We start from the raw sequence: 21,575 nt of genomic DNA on the forward strand, positions 1-21,575 counted from the left end.
TGTGTTTGTGATCCCTCAGGGCGAGCTCAATGGACACAAAGGTCTTGTTCCCTCCAACTTTCTAGAAGAAGTGCCTGATGATGTTGAGGTTTTTCTCACTGACACTCAGTCTCGAGATGCTCGATACCCGCAGGACGCTGCAGCGCGGATAAAGACCAAAAGGGTACATGCTCTCTCGCAGTACTAAGCCCTCTGTCATCCATTTGCTCCTTTCCGTTCCCTTTATCTCCTTACTCCTTTAGTTTCCCGTCTGTGCTTGTGTTTCATTCCTGAACATATGATGGGAATTCAGACTTTGGAGCATTATGCTGTAAACGTTGTTGATGTCTCAGAAATATAAAGAAAACTATTAATACTTGACATAGGAACTTTTATTTTCAATGTTGACTGCCGTGGGGGTGGGGGGGGGGACATGCATTGTAAAATATGTGGACATATTCATAAAGCGTTCTCAAAGAGAATAGACTGAAATAATAAAAGAAAAGCAGAATTGTCATGTAATGTCTTGAAAAATAGCAGTCAACAACATGCAATGTTTTTTTTGCACATGCATATTTAGCATTGTAATAAATGCTTTATGAATATTACCTGTGTTTCTAATAGAGGAAATAGTTTATGTACTGGAGGATGAAATATCTAGACTGTAGCACTGCATGTTCTCTCTTTAAGATGCATGATTTCCCTTTGAACATTTTTATAGTGAACAATAAGTCTAGTACAGTAGAACTTTTGTATTTGCTCCTGAAAACTTTGTTTTTGTATATTGCTTACTTGTATAATAGCACCAAGAAGCTTATGTTGCTCTTTGAGAGTATAATTTCAAATGTCATTATAATTATAACTAGTTGTAAAATAATGTTACAATAATTCTGTATTTAACAAATAATTGCAAGTTAATGTTTGAATATGAGCAGATTTCATCTCAAGTTTCTTGGTTTGTTTTATAATTTGTCATTCTCATAGTGCAGACTATTGAAACGCCATCACTGCATTTTTTATTTGATTTCTTTTCCTCACCCGCTTGGCAAACAGAAGAAGAGTGTTCATTTCACACCTTAAAGGCTGTTTCCATCACGTAAGTGAGCAACTGAGGATACCAAGGTAACGCAGCCCTCGTCTAATGCAGATGACATGGGTTCCCCTTAGTTTCCGGTACGCAACACACACTCCGTTTATATGACCATTATTTTGCCAGTTTAAATTTCAGTTAATTCCCTTTTCAATGGATGTAAATATTTATAGAATACTGTGGTACACACCAGGATGATCCCAGTGTATATGCTTTTATTTGACGTGAGTTTATTGTAAAAGCATTCAGGTTGTGTTAACTTAAGGACGACCACTCTAGTCAATGCATTAGACAAGAAGCATGGTATCTTCAGTTGTTTCTCTGGGTGTTGTACATTACAATGTCCTTCTCTCAAGATAAGTCTCCTGCTGTAACTCATGGTAAGCTAAAAGGCCATTGTTGCACGCCTAGGTTGCCTCCCTGTAGTACTAGTGGTAACATTCAGACTCTATAGCTAACATTCTGATAGAACCTCCCCTCTCTTTGAAGTAGTGCACCCTGCCACGCTTAATCTAATCAAACTCCGCTAGAAACAATGAACTGTCTGCCAGACAGGCAACTCCCTCTTGTTGAGGTTTCCAATCAATCAGATAAACATTTCATTGGCATTACTTTACCCATAGATACCCAAGATAGTGGTCTGCTCCGCATGCCTTTAAGTTGTTAGTGGGGTGCACTTTTTCTGTCACATAAGGAACGATGCAAAATGGCAAAAATAGCTACTAACATTTTTTCCTCATAGAAAGTGTCATCAATTCGATTTCAAAAAGTTATTTTAATTAACATGAGAAATGGAAATTCACTTTTTTATTTAGTTTGTATAAATATTTAAGTTGCTTGTGATCAGATTTGTAAATACAACTTTTTTTAAAGCAGGTTAAATTGGTTCCAACAACCTTGATGAAGTTACCTTGATGAAAAGTGATTAATTGCTTCAAAAACTGGTAAATTGAAACACTTATCCCCTCTCGACGTATGATAAATTATGAACATTCAATGTGCAGAATAATATGACCCTCTTATTGATCTGGATGTGTCTATATGTAGCTATATACTATATCTACTGTAGAGACTAGTGCTAGAGACTATACTATATCTACATCTACTGTAGAGACTATAGTATATCTACTATAGAGACTAGTGCTAGAGACTATACTATATCTACCGTAGAGACTAGTGCCAGAGACTATACTATATCTACCGTAGAGACTAGTGCCAGAGACTATACTATATCTACTGTAGAGACTAGTGCTAGAGACTATATCTACTGTAGAGACTAGTGCCAGAGACTATACTAAATCTACTGTAGAGACTAGTGCCAGAGACTATACTAAATCTACTGTAGAGACTAGTGCCAGAGACTATACAATATCTACAGTAGAGACTAGTGCTAGAGACTAGTCTCATGTTAATAGGATCTTAAGGATACATCTTTCCTAAGTGCAATTGAAAAGAAGCCTTTTAGCTCATGATTACAATGAAGGAATATTTAGATATTAGATGTTTACTGTAACCCAGTTGTATATGAATGCCCTTTATATTTAAAAAGAAAATCTGCTGTCATATGTTGTCACATAATGTTAATACAATATTGTATCTCTTGTTTCGTGTGTGTGAAAGACATGGCTTATGCCATTGATAGCCATTCTGGAGAATCTCAGCATAGAAATGTGTGATTGGTAAAGAGTATGTGGAGATTCTTTGACATTGAAGTCTATCATTTAAACCAGCTTGATGAAAGACTACCTAAATGGCAGTGGGGGGGGGGGGGTATACAGCACCTCAGTACACTCAAGTTACAATATCCTAACATTTACAAGTTGAACTGGGCTACGCTATGAGGGAGATAGACTGATGAAGCCAAAAGTATGGTGGCCCTGCTGAGACAGAAAGGACTAAGTGGAAGGGAGTAGTGACTGGGGTGCAAGAGGGTTGGCTTTTTAACCCCGCTGAACTGTCCCTTACGGGTCTCCCATTAGGTTCCATTGGAAAAATCGGGTCCGCCCAGAAGAGCCGCCTCCCCCACAGTGCGCCAACACATCCCTGGCTCTGGCCCTGCTACAGTGGGGCCTGGCAGTCCCATCAGGGGCCCCTGCGACTTGTCCTCCAAAAAGAAAAAGGGACTGCTCTCCAAAGGGAAGAAACTATTGAAAAGACTTGGCGCTGTAAAATAACCCCTTCAAATACTTGAAGTATATTATCAACCACATAATTCATCTCCAACACTTCCATTACTGTAAATTCAGTCCTGTGAGAAGAAAAAAGTGGTCAAAATGTACAAATGTTGTATTCTAGAAACCATATTTTCTTATTTAAATTGCAGTATGTATTTTGAATATGGTTCAGGGACCTCATAGTTTGACATTTAGTGTCATAAGCCAACCTCTGGTCATTTATGTTTTGCTATCTGAAGCAGAAGACTGCAACACGATGGATGATTTGAAATATTCTCAATTTTGAAGGCCAATAGGTACGTAGGTGTGTTTGATGACGCTGTAGACCACAATGTTCCTCAGAGTAAGAGGGGTTTATACCAGAGTCTCTTTAGGGCTGGGATCAAAGGATCGGGCTCAGAATGGCCAGTCAACATCATACTTGATAATACTGCTGGTGGCTCACCTTAACCAAACCTTCACATTGTAGTACCCATATTGATGCAACAAAAGAGCAGTTTTAGGATCAGGCAGCTGAGGTCATTTGAACTGTATAGGTTTGCATGTTTTACCTAAACCACATCCAGAATAATAATTCCCATCCAACCTTTGAAAGCACATGCTAACTAATGGCCTTTTCTATCAGAACTCAAGGCTCAATTTGCATGCTTTGTCAGTGCATTTTTATGATATCGTGTATGAGCAATATTTGCTAAATGAGTAGTAAAAACAAATATTAACTTAAAACAGAATATTCAATACAAACCTAATTGTCACATTCGTATTCAGTTCAATTCAAGCCCAGGTACACATTTGACTAGTCACCACCTTAGCACCTGAAGTCACGATATGTGCAGTGGTAAAATATGAAAAATCTCCAGAAAGACTTGTCAGATTGGTCTGGAGAAAATTTGATAAGCAAGTATCAATTCTTAACAGCAAGTGTCAGTTCTTCAGGCACACTGAAATAACTCTGGACAAGGACATTAGATAGGACAGGGTTTCAAGATTCAGTATATTTTTGTTGTTGAATTGTCATGAAATGCCTAGTTGAAACCAACCTCCCATGTATTTGCCTTATAAATGCACAATGGTTTGTATTTTGTCCAGTGAGTGGAGTGTTATGTCCTGTATGCATTCAAGTCATTGCATTACTTTTGAAATGTATTTGTAAATTATGTTGATCAAGACTAGTGATGTGCAGTTTATTACTTGTAGGAATGTTTTTTGGAGGACCTGCGCATTAAAATGACATTCAAACGAAATTCAATACAAAAAAGGGGGAAATGTAAATGTGTATTTACGTTTTAATGTTTCACACTATTTTTGCACAAAAAGACTAATGAAAAAAATAAGGCACTTTATTTTGTTCTTCATGTTATACATGCAATGTATTTACTGCATTCACAATCCCATTTTGACACGTTTGTGTACAAGACAATGGATGTGAAAGAAATGCAATTGAAGGCCAGTTTAATTAACTGTTTCCAAAATAAGTTGCAATCAGCAGTTGGTATTATTTTTGTTTCAAACTAAGTTTTGTAGAGTACACTCCAAACTTGCAATTCTTGGAAGCAGGAAAATGTTTGACTTATGACAGAGACTAGGTTTGATTGAATAACCATCAGATAAAAGCCCTATATATATATCAAGTTGTTGTTACATAGAAATTGTGATTTAAACAAGACAAGTCTACCTCCATAATGACCCCTATAAATTCAACTAATTTGACTACAGGTTCACAGAAGTCAACTCTCCATTTCATATATTTGCAAAGGGTAGAAGTACTGTATTTATGTCAGCACCCAACTAGCACGGAGTAGTGAATGTATGATTAATTGAAAGCCAATGTATTTTATCAAAACTATCCATTAGGAGTATGCAGATGTCCAGCTTGTATGTGAAATGAAACCTTCCATCTGTTAACTCCTTACACTATTTTGTTAATCATTTCATCCTTCCATTCACTTTATATCACAGCTTTTTCTGGACTACACTACTTTCATGAGATTTGAACTGAGACTGCCAAAAAAGAATGTACGAAAAGCATTCTGTACAACTTTCTGTACAATTGTCGGTCATTGCTTCTATATATATTGTTTTGACTGTTGCTCTTTTTGTACTTTGTCCATTTGTAAATTGTTTTTAAATGTTTATACTTGATTTTCAGACTGCCTTTTTTGTACATTAAAATTTATAATCAAACAGTGCAAAGCTTTCCCCATGGTGTCTTCAAAACCATAATGTTTTAAAAGTCTGCAATTGTGTGCTAGCTTTATGACAAAAAAATATCAGCCTATATTGGTGGTTACAAAATATTGTGTGGGTGTGCATGTGCAAAAAAGTTTATCAAATAAATTTCATATTTTGTAATGCTGTTTGCGCTGTGTTTTATTCACCAAATGCCATGGTGCAACAGCAAAGTCAAAGGATTAAGGACTCGATTCAATCCAAATCGTTCAGCACTGTACCACAATTTGAAATGTAAAGGTCATTTCTGATTGAGCGGACAGTCTTTTACCGTGAATGCGGTCTCAGCGAACATTGCCTTGACATTTCTATTGCGCTGTATGTAGTGGAGGTCTACAGCACTACAGATTCAATCAAGCCATAAATGTCAATATCAAGTCCTGAGTATTGACAGAATCTAACTTCTCCAAAAGGGCATAGGCCTGAAAAAGAAATGGGAAGTGTAATTATCACAACTTCAAATACTAATTGCTAGACCAGGGGTATTCAACTTTTGCCCTACGAGTTGCAGAGCCTGCATAATTAATTGCACCCACCTGGTGTAACAGGTCTAAAACAGTCCCTGATTAAAGAGGAACAATGAAAAAAACACAGTGGAACTGGCTGTGAGGTCCAGGGTTGAGTTTGAGCATGCTAGACAGTAACGCAATAACAGTTCTACAAAGTTTACCCTTCAGTAAAAGTTATCAAATTAAACAAAACTTGATCCACAATTATTTTAATCAATTGATTTAACTGCATTTTTTTTTTTTAACAACATGTCATAAGTGCAACTTTGCGCCAAAGTTGAAACAATAATTTTTCAACCCAGGCAATAACCTTAATGTTCACTGTGATATTGAACAAAGAGGTACGGTGCGTCCGGAAAGTTTCCACATTTTGTTATGTTACAGCCTTATTCTAAAATGGATTGAATATTTTTCCTCAATCTACACAAAATACCCCATGATGACAAAAGTAAAACAGGTTTAGACATTTTTGCAAATGTATTAAAAATAAAAAACAGAAATACCTTCTTTACATACATTTTCAGACCCTTTGCTATGAGACTAGAAATTGAGCTCAGGTGCATTTTTTCCATTGATCATCCTTCAGATGTTTCTACAACTTGATTGGAGTCCACCTGTGGTAAATTCAATTGATTGGACATGATTCGGAAAGGCACACACCTGTCTCTATAAAAAGTCCCACAGTTGACAGTGTGGGACCTTATAGTTTAGAACCACCAAGACACTTCCTAGAGCTGGCCGGCCAAACTGAGCAATCAGGGGAGAAGGGCCTTGGTCACGGAGGTGACCAAGAACCCGATGGAGCTCTGTCAGAGTGACCAGAGTTCCTCTGTGGAGATGGGAGAAGCTTCCAGAAGGACAACCCTCTCTGCAGCACTCCACCAATTAGGTCTTTATGGTATGCCAGATGGAAGCCACTCCTCAGTAAAAGGCAGCAGCCGCTTGGAGTTTGCCAAAAGAGACCTAAAGGACTCGGGGACCATGAGAAATAACATTCTCGGGTCTGATGATACCAAGATTTAACTATTTGGCCTGAATGCAAAGCTTCACGTCTGGAGGAAACCTGGCACCATCCCTACGGTGAAGCATGGTGGTGGCAGCATCATGCTGTGGGGATGTTTTTCAGAGGCAGGGACTGGGAGACTAGTCAGGATCGAGGCAAAGATTAACAGAGATCCTCAATAAAAACTTGCTCCAGAGCGCTCAGGACCTCAGACTAGGGCGAAGGTTCATCTTCCAAATGGACAACAGCCCTAAGCACACAGCCAAGACAATGCAGGTGTGGCTTCGGGACAAGTCTCTGATTGTCTGAATGGCCCAGCCAGAGCCCAGACTTGAACCTGGTTGAACATCTCTGGAGACCTGAAAATAGCTGTGCAGTAACGCTCCCCATCCAACCTGACAGAGCTTGAGAGGATCTGCAGATTGGGAGAAACTCCCCAAATACAGGTGTGCCAAGCTTGTAACGTCATACCCAAGAAGTCTAGAGGTTGTACTCGCTGCCAAAGGCGCTTCCACAAAGTACTCCGTAAAGAGTCTGAATACTTACATATTTTTGCTTGGTCATTATTAGGTATTGCATGTAAATTGTTGAGAAAAACAGCAATTTAATCCATTTTTAGAATATGGCTGTAGCGTAACAATGTGGAGAAAGTCAAGGGGTCTGAATACTTTCCAAATGCACTGTACAGCCAAAATAAAAGCTGAGGTAGCAAACTTCTCAAAACAGTCTCTTACCATGTCACACAAATAAAACACTTTGCAATGACCATCTACATCTTCAAATAAAACAGCATAAAACAGAAGATAATCAAATTGCTGAAGTATAAAAAAATAAAAATGGTTTCACTCTCCTGTAAATTGGGGAATATCCTAACCACTTTACCCATAAGTATATTCAGTCAATTTCCTGAACAAAAATCAAACAGTTTCAAGGAAACCAAGTTCTCCAATGTGATCTTTAGTTAGCTTGTGCTCTCTTACAGGTAGTAAAGGAAGTCATCCAGGTTCATGTTGGGCTCTCTGTGGATGCTCTGGCCCACCAGGAAGGCCAATTTGTGGGCGTATTGACAGGGTGCAGGCACTCGGATGATTCCCTGGAGATAAGCACACAGAAAACCAATGACATGCATACCCACAATATACTACTTACTATCGTGTCCGAAATAAACAATACTCAACAATATAGCAATCAATAACCAATATCATAAAGCAGTAGTCTTCAGCTAGGAATGTTTGCAATACAACTAGCTATGAGAATCCAGCCTACCTGCCAGTTGTAGTACATGTGGCAAAGTTTGTAGGTCAGTCGCTGCATGTGGTCAGGCTTCAGTCCACTGCTGTCGTACACCACATTGTAGTGGGTTGGGGAGACACTCCCCATGCGGACGGCCTGGCTGACAATGAAGAAGTCGTACCTGAAAAGGAAAGACAGACAATAAGGATACGTAGTCACACATGATTACATTTCCATGATTGAAAAATCAGTCATCGTCGGTGATCGTACCATTCTGGGCGGGTGACCTCAGTATCGATGCATGTTCCAGGGGGAGGGTTGGTCAGCTTACCATCGATGCGGGCAAAGAACCTGGAACTGATGCGCTTCTTCACAACCACCAAGGTTAGTTTGGGTCTAGGAGGGGGTAACACAGGAAAGAACAATATCAGCAATAGAATGACTGGTGATTGAAATGGAGTCAATACAGTGGCGAGTTTCTAGAATAGATTGTCTCGTACGCATAGTCGTGTCCCATGGTCTTGATTGACTCCATGATCTGTGGCACCTCGTAGTTGACCACACTCTGCAGCATCCCGTCTCCCACTCCGTCTCTGTACACAATGATACGTGATGGCAGGCAGTTGTTGTGCTTCAGCCACGCCTTCAGGGCACCTGGAAAAGAGCCTGCTGTCAGGATACTGGGGATCATGGTCACAAACTTCAATAGGGATAAAACCCTTTCAGCCCTAGACTTTGAAAAAGCTGTCACAAATGTGACACACTAAATTGGCTCAAATGAATCATAGAAAAACACTTGGAAGTGAGCTTTTAATAGTTCCTTTTATGTAACAAGTGTTTGATTTGACTGAACATGCCTTGCAGCGCCACCTTGAGTCCGTCCATGATCTCCTGTCCACGGTTCTGCAGCACACACTTTGAGAACCACCTGGGAAATCAGAGGTATGTCCCATTAGTTTAATTGTTAACTCATTCATCATAATATCAGCTTCTGCCATCACACTCTTAGCTTGGCAAAAAACCCTGATGGGAAAGTGTCCATGCATGCCTCCTGGCCATAAGGACACATACCTGGACATGCCCTGGTTAAGACTGGCCACCAGAGCTCCAATTGATCTCTTGCCAGCAGCCGTGTCGTGGTAGCAGTCAATACCCACAATCATCAGCTGCTTCAGCTGTAAAACAGGGAGGTAAGGTGGTTATGTCTTTCAAGTCTAACGCCTTAGCATAGGCACATTCTTCCATTGAAATACATGGGATGCATTTGATTTGTGCGTGTGTCTTACTGGGATCTCCACGCTCCACAGCTCTCCTCCCATCTTGCAGTTAATCTGCAGGGCGATCTTGGTGGCCACGGTCATGAGGGCCTGTTGTTTGGCGAGGGTGCGGGCCACCACACACTGGCTGGGTGTGGGGCAGTCCACACACAGATACTTCTTCACACTGTCGTACTTGTCCTTTCTGTTGCTGGGCAGGACCACCACCACCTTAGGAAGGAACCCAACACAACTGACAGATTCCTGCAACATGTTTGTAATAACACCATGACAGTCATGTTTAGCCAGACTTTAGCTGAGTGACTACTGACCATCTGGGTTTCTTTCTTAACATTATGCTGCAGGGCCCTGAGCAGAGACTCCTGACGGTCCTCGTACTCCACCCTGGAAGAATGCAATGTTATGTCAACTCTGGGACATCAAGTCATTTCTCTGGTGAGAAAGGCTTCACTTGGTATTCCATACAACTGGGTAGTGCAGTTCTCTGTATCTTACTCTCTCTGTGTGTGTGTGTGTGCACTCACATGATGGCCCTCTGCATGCGGATGCCCAGGGGTGTGGAGACCTTGTTGAGGGTCTGCAGGAGGGCCTGGGCCACATCATTGTTTCTGCGGGTGAAGAACATTAACCAGTTCTCCAGTGGTCGGCAACTGATCAGTGGGATGCCTCTCATTTCCTTGGACCAGTCTGCTTGCCAGGGGTTGTACTCATACTAGGAGAAAATACAAGAACTAGCAGTTACATTACATCTGCTGAAAATACCATACTTCAAACATTGAATGTTAACCTGTTAAATCAGGAAAGTGCAGGAAGACGCCCCACCCACATATTCTAATACAAACAACACTAAAACTTTGATTTTGTGTTGGATTATATACCGTTCTGGATCCCTGCACAATCCTTTCCGCAGGGAGGACCCTGCCTGTGAGGCTCAGGAGTTTGTTGTCAAAGTTGAGGCCCCAGGTATTCAGCTCTGTCTGGGCCTCCGTGTTCCTGCAAAATAAAGAGATGATCAGTATTGTAATCAATCAAAACTGGGGAATAGAAACCAGACATTAAACTTACTGGTGGATGTTCCCAACGAAGCGGTTGAGCCGCCCCTCCCTCTGCTCTGGGGTCAGTCTGGTGTGGGTGGACAGGTCTTTCATGATGTTGAAGTCAGCACGCATCTTGTCAGTCAGGCCTTTTAAATAAGACACACAAAAGCCAAAAGTTGTGGTTTGATCACATAATACCTGGCCACGACAGTACATTTAACACTTAAAAAACATTTGCAGTGTTTTGTTATAGTCAGTGGTACCTGTGAGGTAGCAGAACTCTGGGACAAGCATGGCTGGCCCTTGGGGCGGTCCTCCAGAAGGACCAATCTTCTTCATATGGCTGATCAGAAGCACCTGGTTGCCGTCGGTGATGTCCAGACCATATTGCTGAAGAGACATTAAACCACCATTAGTTCAGTCAAGGTTCCATTAAGTGACAACAGCTCATACGCGTGTGTGTGGGACAAAACCTACTGCCTTGTAGTAGTCTTTGAAAGAAATATCAGAGTCTCCCCTCTTGAATGTGTTGTTTGGAGTATGGTCCCACGCAATGTCATCAATCCTGTAGGTTTTGTTGTTGTACCTAAGGGAAATGATGCATTTACATTAGGATGAAGCCTAATTTTCCATTGTTAATTCATGTCATTGTTACCCATGGCAGAATCTTAACATGTTATCAATAGTGAAATACATGGAAGCAAAGACCATAGCCCTTTACACTCGTACTCGGGGTTGAAAAATGGCAGAGTTGGCCACTAACATGCTATACGTGACATCAGACCAGCATTTTTTTGTTGTTTGAGTGAGGGAAATGCTGTAAATTGATGACTACGTATTTTGAAAGATGAGACGTTGAGGATTATAATAAACACAGCTTTGATGTCATACAAGCCAGCCAAACAACTGAGTCCAAATGTGCATATATAGTGTTAATGTTTAACATCACTGTGTTTGATGTAAGTTACAAGATGACATGGCTTCATACACTGGGTTGTTTTGAACAGAATGTGCTTGTTTGTTAATTGTGAAGAAAACTCCCCGAAGCACACGCACCTGAATGCACTCAGGGAAATGAGTGGAAAACTGTAGAATAAATACATTTTTAATTAACAGAAATGGAACCTGTAACCATACTGTAATCCATACTGTTCTGGAACAGAACCGTTATTTTAAAACCATGGGAAGCAGTTAACGTTCTTTTATGTTCCAGACTTTTTTCTAGTCCCACAACAAAATGCCTATTCAAAGCCCTCATGCTGTCCCTTAGAAACTGATTCCAGTGTCTGCCTTCAAGCTGAAAATCTTTGCCTGTGTGTGTTTAGGCTACCTGCCCCTCCCACCTCCAAAGAATAGACTACTGTATTGAGGTAACAAGCTTGATTCAGAAGATAGGGAGATATATTTTTAATTAGCTAGGGAGATATATTTTTAATTAGCTAGAGAATAATGGATAGCCTAGTTATGATTTACAAAGACGTGTTTTTAATTCTGGTGTCACTCAGTGCACACACAAGCTTGTTAGCTAGCAAGGTCAAGCGTGTTAGCGCATTAGCTCGAAAGACACTCAAAGTTCCCCCATAGAAGCCACTCACAGGTATAATTCTGTGGACCTAATATCATGTCATAAGATGCCTAGCGAGTCAAGCGTCCTCCTCAACTCGCTCTCTACCTACCCGAAAAATTTGGCATCTTGCACCAGGCTACACTTGTCTGTTCATCACACATGTAAACAGCTAGCTTGCATTCTTCATCTGTACGGATTGAAGTAATTTAAGGAACTGTAAATGTACAAAATAATTAAACGGTGAAAAAATATATATAAAGGAACGCTATAAATTCAGGGCCCTGTGCAACTGAGTCCTGGACTTCATGACGGGCAGCCGGCAGGTGGTGAAGGTAGGCAACAACATCTCCACTACTCTAACACAAAGGCCCCACAAGGGTACATGCTCAGCCCTGTACTCCCTGTTCACCCACTCCAGCTCAATCATGGAGTTTGCAGACGACAACAGCGGTAGGTAGGCCTGACTACCAACAACGACGAGAAAGCCTACAGGGAGGTGAAGGCCCTGGCGGAGTGGTGTCAGGAAAATAACCTCTCCCTCAACAAAACGAAGGAGCTGATTGTGGATGGGAGTACGTCCTGACCCCCGTCCATTCTTCTGCGTATACATCACTGACAATCTGAAGAAATTTGCCTTGGCCCTTAACATACAAACACCACTCGGGTTAAGTGCGCGTTGCAAAATAAATGTACACATACATGTTATTCAATCATTGCACCGTCAACAAACATCTGCGTAGCCAGGCGTTAAAATAGAACTTGGTTCTATTTGTGAAGCTTAACGCGCAGGAAGTCCCGGCTCTCCCATCTCCTCATTGGTTTTTAGGAGCATATACCCACGTGGATGATTGAACTATTAACTGAGGTCCACACTCCAGTCCAGATGGTGGTGGTAATGCACCTTAAAGTTGGTTGCCAACCGTTATAAAGTTCAAAGATAGGAGGAGAGATTACTAGAAACTAACTCGCTTTACCCTTTTATCTGTGGATTAATTGTCAGAGTAGAGGACCTTGTGCATTTCAGGTAAAATAACAACCCAATGTTTATATCCCAGGACAAATGAACGAGCAACAGCAAGCTAGCGAACTAAAGAGACTTGATTGTTTAATGCTTTTCGACCTGTCCCCAAATTAATATGGTTGGTTCATAGTTAGTTTTGATATTTCAACCTGCGTGTCCTGATCGCATCTAGTGTGGATGGACAAAATCAACATCACCGGGGGCACACTGCCCACCCTCCAGGACATCTACAGCACACATTTATCTACATTTTGTTATGTTAAAGCCTTATTCTAAAATGTATAAAATAATTGTTTTCCCTCAATCTACATACAATACCCCCATAAAGCGAAAACATAAGTTTACATTAACTCGTTTTTCAACCACTCCACAAATTCTTTGTTAACAAACTATAGTTTTGGCAAGTCAGTTAGGACACCTACTTTGTGCATAAATAACACAAGTCATTTTTTCCAACAATTGTTTACAGACAGATTATTTCACTTATTCACTGCATCACAATTCCAGTGGGTTACATACACGAAGTTGACTGTGCCTTTAAACAGCTTGGGAAATTCCAGAAAATTACGTCATGGCTTTAGAAGCTTCTGATAGGCTAATTGACATCATTTGAGTCAATTGGAGGTGTACCTGTGGATGTATTTCAAAGCCTACCTTCAAACTCAGTGCCTCTTTGCTTGACATCATGGGAAAATCAAAAGAAATCAGCCTAAGACCTCAGAAAAAAGAATTGTAGACCTCCACAAGTCTGGTTCATCCTTGGGAGCACTTTCCAAACGCCTGAAGGTACCACGTTCATCTGCACAAACAATAGTACGCAAGTATAAACACCATGGGACCATGCAGCCATCATACCGCTTAGGAAGGAGAGGCGTTCTCCATAAAAAAAAGCCAGACTACAGTTTGCAACTGCAAACGGGGACAAAGATCATACTTTTTGGAGAAATGTCCTCTGGTCTGATGAAACAAAAATAGAACGGTTTGGCCATAATGACCATCGTTATGTTTGGAGGAAAAAGGGGGAGGCTTGCAAGCTAAAGAACACCATCCCAACTGTGAAGCATGGGGGTGGCAGCATCATGTTGTGGGGGTGCTTTGCTGCAGAAGGGACTGGTGCACATCACAAAATAGATGGCACCATGAGGTAGGAAAATTATGTGGATATATTGAAGCAACATCTCAAGACATGAGTCTTCTTCTTGATTGTAGGGGGCAGGATTTTCGTTTTTGGCAACAACAAAAAAAACGTACCCATTTGAAACTGCCTATTTCTCAGGCCCAGAAACTAGAATATGCATATAATAGTCAGATTAGGATAGAAAACACTTAAAGTTTCCAAAACTGTCAAAAAAGAAAAAAAATATTCATTTCCCCATGGCTTCCTCAAGGTGTCAACAGTCTTTAGACATAGTTTCAGGCTTTTATTTTGAAAAATGAGCTAGAAAGATAACATCGCGTGAGTGGATAGCTGGGTGTTCGCAGAGTTTTGCTTGTGCAACAGAGTGGGGCAGCCATCGTCTCTCCCTCTTCTATTGATAAAGCGACAGTCCCAGTTGGTATATTATCGATAATATATTTTAAAAACAACCTGAGGATTGATTCAAAAAAAAATTTGACATGTTTCTGTGGACATTACGGATACTATTTGGAATTTGTCTGCGATGTCGTGACCGCTCGAGCCTGAACATAACGCGCCAAACAAATGGAGGTATTTTGGATATTCAAATCATCTTTATGGAACAAAAGGAACATTTATTGTGTAACTGGGAGTTTCGTGAGTGCAAACATCCGAAGATCATCTAAGGTAAGTGATTTAATCTATTGATCTTCTGACTTTCGTGGCCAATCTACTTGGCGGCTAGTGTTTGTAATATTTGTCGACTGAGAGAGATGTTCTTACATAAACGCTTGTTATGCTTTCGCCGAAAAGCTGTATTGAAATCTGACACGCCAGGTAGATTAACAACAAGCTAAGCTGTGTTTTGCTATATTGCACTTGTGATTTCATGAAAATTAAATATTTTTTGTAATTTAATTTGAAGCGCTGCAATTCAGCGGGTGTTGATGAAAATGATCCCGCTAAAGGGATGGGTGCATCAATAAGTTAAAGCTTGGTCGCAAATGGGTCTTCCAAATGGACAATGACCCCAAGCATACTTCCAAAGTTGTGGCAAAATGCCTTAAAGGACAACAAAGTCAAGGTATTGGAGTGGCCCTCACAATGCCCTGAACTCAATCCCATAGAAAATTTGTGGGCAGAACAGAAAAAGCTTGTGCGAGCAAGGAGGCCTACAAACCTGACTCAGTTACACCAGCTCTGTCAGGAGGAATGGGCCAAAATTCACCCAACTTATTGTGGGAAGCTAGTGGAAGGCTACCAGAAAACCTTGACCCAAGTTAAACAATTTAAAAGCAATGCAACCAAATACTAATTGAGTGCATGTAAACTTCTGACCCACTGGGAATGTGATGAAATAAATAAAAGCTGAAATAAATCAATCAATCACTCAACTATTATTCTGACATTTCACATTCTTAAAATAAAAGTGGTGATCCTAACTGACCTAAAACAGGGAATATTTACTAGGATTAAATGTCAGGAATTGTGAAAAACTGAGTTTAAATGTATTTGGCTACGGTGTATGTACACTTCCGACTTCAACTGTACATAAGTATTTAGACCCTTTGCTACGAGACTCAACTGAGCTCGGGTGCATCGTGTTTCCATCGATTATCCTTGATATGTTTCTACAACTTAATTTGAGTCTTTCTGTGGTAAATTCAATTGATAGGACATGATTTGGAAAGGCACACACTTGTCTATAGAAGGTCCCACAGTTGACCGTGCATGTCAGAGTAAAAACCAATTAATGAGGTCTAAGGAATTGTCCATAGAGCTCTGAGACAGGATTGTATCGAGTCACAGATCTGAGGAAGGGTACAAAAAACGTCAGCAACATTGAAGGTCCCCAAGAACACAAGGGCCTCCATCATTCAGGGGTGGCGGGTAGCCTAGTGGTTAGAGCGTCATGCCATTAACCGAAAGGTTGCTAGATCGTAACCCCGAGCTGACAAAGTAAAAATCTGTCGTTCTGCCCCTGAACAAGGCAGTTAACCCACTGTTCCTAGGTCATCATTGTAAATACAAATATGTTCTTAACTGACTTGCCTAGTTAAATAAATAAAGTAAAAAATGCTTAAATGGAATAAGTTTGGAACCACCAAGACTCTTCCTAGAGCTGGCTGCCCAGGCAAACTGAGCAATCATGGGTGAAGGGCCTTGGTCAGGGAGGTGACCAAGAACCCAATGGTCATTCTGACAGCACTCCAGATTTGAGAACCTTCCAGTAGGACAACCATCTCTGCAGCACTCCACCAATCAGGCATTTATGGTAGAGTGGCCAGACGGAATCCACTCCTCAGTAAAAGGCACATGACAGCCCACTTGGAGTTTGCCAAAATGCACCTAAACGGGATTCAGACCATGAGAAACACAATTTTCTGGTCTGAGGAAACCAAGATTGAACTCTTTGGCGTCACGTCTGGAGGAAACCAGCCACCGCTCATCACCTAGCCAATACCATCCCTACGGTGAAGCATGGTGGTGGCAGCATCATGCTGTGGGGATGTTTTTCCAGCAGCAGGGACCAGGAGACTAATCAAGATCGAGGGAAAGATGAACGGAGAAAAGTACAGAGAAACCCTTGATGAAAACCTGCTCCAGGGCATTCAGGACCTCAGACTGGGGCGAAGGTTTACCTTCCAACAGGACAACGACACTAAGCACATAGCCAAGACAATGCAGGAGTGGCTTCGGAACAAATGTCTGAATGTCATTGAGTGGCCAAGCCAGAGGCCGGACTTGAACCTGATCTAACATCTCTGGAGAGACCTGAAAATAGCTGTGCAGTGACGCTCCCCATTCAACCTGACAGAGTGTGAGAGGATCTGCAGAGAAGAATGGAACAAACTCCCCAAATACAGGTGTGCCGAGCTTGTAGCGTCCTACCCAAGAAGACTCAAGGCTGTAATCGCTGCCAAAGGTGCTTCAACAAAGTACTGAGTACTTATGTTAATGTGAGTTTAAAAATTCTTAATACATTTGCGAACAAACAAAAAAAAGTTTTCCTTTGTCATGTTGGGGTATTGTGTGTAGATTAAAAATGTATATTTAAAAATATATCTTTTATTTTTGAATTGCCTTGCGAAAGCATAACACTAAGATCCTATTTTATAACTTTGCTAGAAATGTTGTAAATAGAACAAGCTTTCAAATCATGCCCACCTGACCAAGATTGCCATTTATAATGTACTGTTTTTGGATTGCGTAAACAGTAACTGTGTGATGGTGGGGATGCAGAGTTGTGTTCCAAAGTAAACTACAAATGTGAATGCTCCAGTTCGTCAACGGCACCGCTATGAGAGTTCAAAAATGTACATTGTTGAATGTAGGCAACATCTCCACTACCCTGCTCTTGAACACAAAGGCCCCACAAGGGTACATGCTTAGCACCCTCCTGTACTCCCTGTTCACCCATGACTTTTAAGTCCTAAAAAGGTGCATTGAAACTGCTTATAAACTGTACACACTTTGGAAAGGTGTGTGGCTACTTGGAGACACCAGTTAGTCCTCTCACCTAAACCCTTGTAATTTGTTGGTCATATGTCTCACCTACCCCACATATTCCAGGAATAGTCTTATGTTACTGAATGTATCCAGAGTATTTTCAGATTGTTATCAACAAATGTGAAAAGTACAGAAATTGTCAAATCAACAGTGTAATGTTTGGATTTAGTCTTGTGTCAGTTGAACTGTTGTGTACTCACCTTCGGTCTAATAATTTTCCCATTATCTATAAACTGTTCCCTTTCAAACGCTACCATGGCTATGCATATGTTATCCATATTTATTCTGTAAGAAAATTTTCAATTTAGCCCTATCCATATAGGCCAATTCCCAGAAGTGTAAAGAGATAACTTTTCAAGCAGTTGTTCCATATGCCAAGATTCACAGATTTAGGATTTCATCCAATTAGACTCCTGTAGTTCAGTATTGAAGGCACTATAGTAATGGGTCTTACTTGGTGAGGACGATGAGTCCCACCAGCTCCTTGGTGCAGGCCTCTGGGAAGCGCTGATCTCCACTCTGCTGCCTGAGGCCCATCATGAAGCTGAGCACCGTCTCACTGCGCAGCACCTTGTGGCTCACGTCCGTGCACAGCATGATGCTGGACTCGTACTGCAGGATGGTGGAAGTAAAGCCGGGCCAGATGGTCAGCCTGAAGAACACACACAGCACAGTGAAAAACAACAAAAGACATCATATTGCTTAATTCTGGTTCTCTAGTCTCCATGGATTCCACTGTTGAGGCTAGTGAAATACAGACCTGTGCTGTGGGATATTGAGTGGGTCTGTTGGGTTGTAGTAATGGCGTCCAATCTGCTGCATGTTCAGCATCCTCAGTACTCTGAAAACAAGAACAGACAACTGTTAGGCAATGATGGAATAGAGCCTTGGCTAGGGTTTCATGTTAACATGTCACTGTCCCCTATTTTATAGATATGGAATATCTATAAGCTGTGAACACGACAATGACCCTTTAGTGGGTGTTCTGACCTTCTGAAGATGATGTTGTAGAACTGCAGGCACACTGGAGAAGTGGGGGGCAGCTCATTGGTCAGAGTGACAGTGATCTGGACTTTCTCACCCATTCTGGTCTCACTGTACAGCACAGTCTCCTATAAACAAAAAAGGTGTATCTAAAGACCCAGAAGATTTAGAATAATGTATTAATTTAAGTCTAAAAAGCACCTAGGTGCCAAAAAGCCTTGGTTTTTTAACAGAAACTTAAAGCTGCAATATGCAACTTTTTGGGCACCCCCAACCAAATTCACATAGAAAGTTTGAGTCTTAGTTTTGGTTTTGTACAATACAATATTTTGGGATTTTAAAATATTACAGTGGTTTAGATGGTACAATGATTATTGTTTTGTCAAACTGAAATTAAGCAAACTATTAGAATTTTAGCAATCAGGAAATGGCAGAGCGATTTCTGCATATTGCATCTTTAACTGTAAATCCCATGTTACACAAGAAGTTAGTACTAAATTACACAACTATATAAAGCCACCAGAGGAATAGTGCCCTCCAGTGTACTGTACCGTGTTGTGCAGTTTGTGAGGCAGGAAGAGGAGGGCTCCATCAAAGGTGCGAGCTTTGCCTAGTGTCTCCTCATGCTGATACATGAGGGCAGAACGTAGGCGCCGTGACTCCATGACGGGCTTGAAGTCCACATGGTACTGGTACAGCACCCACTGAGGGCGGGACAGGATCTTGAAGAAGTTGGCTTTCAGCTCAATGGGAGAGCCAGAGAAACCTGAGGAAATATCAAAGGTTACCGTTAAACCTGACTGCAGCCAGGGCAATTAGAATTTTGAAATCTTTACTAAATGATTTAGCTCAGTAACACTTTGGGGTTTTTGAAATAAGGATGTATCATGGCAAATCCTGTCAAACCATGTAGTCATAAGCCATTTACATACCAGACTTGGACTCTCTCACATGCTCCATGGCCTGCCTGGTGTTGATTCCTGCATCATGAAAGTCACGACGCCGTCCACCTCTCTCTCCGATCTTCACCTGCTGAAACCCTGCAGATATCTGAATAACGGCTGTGAAAAAACAAACACAAATTATTTAAGTCAGCCTTCTATCGTTCATAGCAAATGTATGCAAAGCATTTTTTCATTTTCATTAAATTTAGCTATCCATAGTCAATTGTTTTGGGAGTTAATGTCATATTAGATGATACAGAGGGAAAGCGCACTGCACCTTCGGAGGACACAGCCCCTGGGGCAGTTCTCTGTCTTCCTCGACCCACAAGCTCACCCTCAGAGGGGGGAGCTTCTCGTGCTGTCTCCTGAAAGGGTGTCTGCAGGTAAGATCAGACTCATATCAGATAAGACAACTGTAATTTATTACATTTGATTACAAACACCTTAAGATTCAATTACTTTAATTATTTCGTCAAAACGAAAGTGTTAAAATGGACTACTCCAGGCCCTAGTTAACAGATAGCATATTAGCTAGTTGCTCATGCAGACTAACCACGCCAGGTGCCGCGGTCTCTTGACCGCGCGCTCGGCCCCTTGATCGTGCTCGCGCACGGCCGGTCATTTTCAGTTTCTAAAACCTGGAGAAGACAGTGTTATTGCAAAGAATTGACCCATTTACTAAAATATTTTGTTAACCATGTTCCTTGTAAGATAGCTGGTTTAGGTCGCTAATAGTGTCAACCAAGTTTGAGCACATACATTAAAGTCATTTGCAACACCAACACAAGTACTTTACTTGCCAAAGCCTCGCTAGGCCAACAAAAACAGGACCTGTAGACAACTATTATAATGATTTCAACCACAAATAGTGAAAAGAGAAATTGGTTGACAAAGTTAAAAGCACGCGCTGGGAAGTGGCTGGCTAGCTACTTCCACAATGAAGTTAAAAAAATGCATGGCAGGCACATGGCCCCTTAAAGATAGTTTAGCTAGCTAGCATTGGAGTGACAGCGAACTATCTTTGCACATTAACTTGACGGAAAAAAAACACGTTCCATTACAACTTCTTTTCAACAAGCTAACACGATAAGTTTTCGTGATGTCTAAAAAAAACCAGCAAGAATGTTGTTTAGCTAGCAAGCCAACATTTTCTAGCAAACTAACGTTAGCGCGCTAACATTAGTTGGCAGCATTTAACGTACAAAATTAAATTAATGTAAATTAACAGATTCCATTCTTCACATGAAGTTATTGTATACACTTAATGTCTATAAGAATCTTTTGTGATTTATGTAAATATGATATCAATATTTCTACCTACTTACAAACTCAACCTAGTCAAAGAACGAATCAGCAGCAGCGATTAAACTTTTGTCTTGCTTGAACGCAGTATGTGTAGGTCTTCTCACTTCAAAGTATTACTACGCTCGTCAGATTTGCGAATGAAATTAACAACAGTTCAACGCGAAACATCTTATTTTAATACATATTTTACTAATTGGATAAAATGTGTTTGTTTTTAAGAAAAAAATGGATCCAAAAATTCTAACTATACATATGTTCAAAACGGAGGAGAGAAAGATATCTATTTTTGGAATAGAAAGATAATAAGCGGAGTGATCTTCATGACCTTGAACGTTTTCAGTATACCTCTCGCACCTGCCAGCTGCAATCTTACAAATATCCACCAGATGGAGATAAAGTACAAGCCTGGCAGCTACACAAACCGACATAAACCCATGTCTATACATCGGCCTAGTAGACTACCTGATTATAATCTAAACATCATTTTATAATTTCTAGAAAATAAACTCTTATCTTGTTGACATCATAAAACACATTTTTGTCATCATAATATACATGATGGTGTCATTCAAAAACCCAAGGAACACATATCATCT

At 40.8% G+C, this 21,575-nt stretch overlaps 2 protein-coding genes across 5 annotated transcripts in view; one reads left to right on the forward strand and one right to left on the reverse strand.

Annotated features, from left to right (window-relative positions):
• LOC109871853 (RIMS-binding protein 2) overlaps nucleotides 1-5,595 on the forward strand; it is a 146,657-nt gene extending 141,062 nt beyond the window's left edge. The window contains exons 23-24 of one of the 3 annotated variants that reach the window (XR_004208644.1): nucleotides 20-2,013; nucleotides 3,049-3,781. Coding sequence is in view for 2 of the 3 variants with exons in the window: in XM_031819586.1 (XP_031675446.1) it covers nucleotides 20-163; nucleotides 3,049-3,243 (339 nt within the window). In the remaining variant the exon portion in view is untranslated. Of the gene's footprint in view, nucleotides 1-19 lie in introns of all 3 variants that reach the window. The other 2 variants (XM_031819586.1, XM_031819585.1) reach the window with 2 other exon arrangements.
• piwil1 (piwi-like RNA-mediated gene silencing 1) lies at nucleotides 4,968-21,124 on the reverse strand. Of its 2 annotated transcripts, none has more exons than XM_020470990.2 (21): nucleotides 21,000-21,124; nucleotides 20,228-20,312; nucleotides 19,952-20,051; nucleotides 19,663-19,791; nucleotides 19,282-19,496; nucleotides 18,737-18,858; nucleotides 18,507-18,587; nucleotides 18,201-18,398; nucleotides 11,009-11,117; nucleotides 10,795-10,921; nucleotides 10,560-10,677; nucleotides 10,373-10,487; nucleotides 10,019-10,206; nucleotides 9,806-9,878; nucleotides 9,504-9,704; nucleotides 9,289-9,392; nucleotides 9,075-9,145; nucleotides 8,718-8,871; nucleotides 8,488-8,613; nucleotides 8,251-8,398; nucleotides 4,968-8,077 (listed from the first exon to the last, which is right to left on the reverse strand). In XM_020470990.2, exons 2-21 carry the CDS (start codon nucleotides 20,294-20,296, stop codon nucleotides 7,961-7,963), a joined length of 2,565 nt encoding a protein of 854 aa, XP_020326579.1. In that variant the 5' UTR covers nucleotides 20,297-20,312; nucleotides 21,000-21,124; the 3' UTR covers nucleotides 4,968-7,960. The 2 variants fall into 2 exon arrangements, with proteins under 2 accessions (XP_020326579.1, XP_031675447.1); XM_031819587.1 differs by having other exon boundaries at nucleotides 20,996-21,123.
• Nucleotides 21,125-21,575: the final 451 nt, after the last annotated feature.

This window comes from Oncorhynchus kisutch, linkage group LG3 (assembly GCF_002021735.2).
Source record: "Oncorhynchus kisutch isolate 150728-3 linkage group LG3, Okis_V2, whole genome shotgun sequence".
NCBI lineage: Eukaryota > Metazoa > Chordata > Actinopteri > Salmoniformes > Salmonidae > Oncorhynchus > Oncorhynchus kisutch.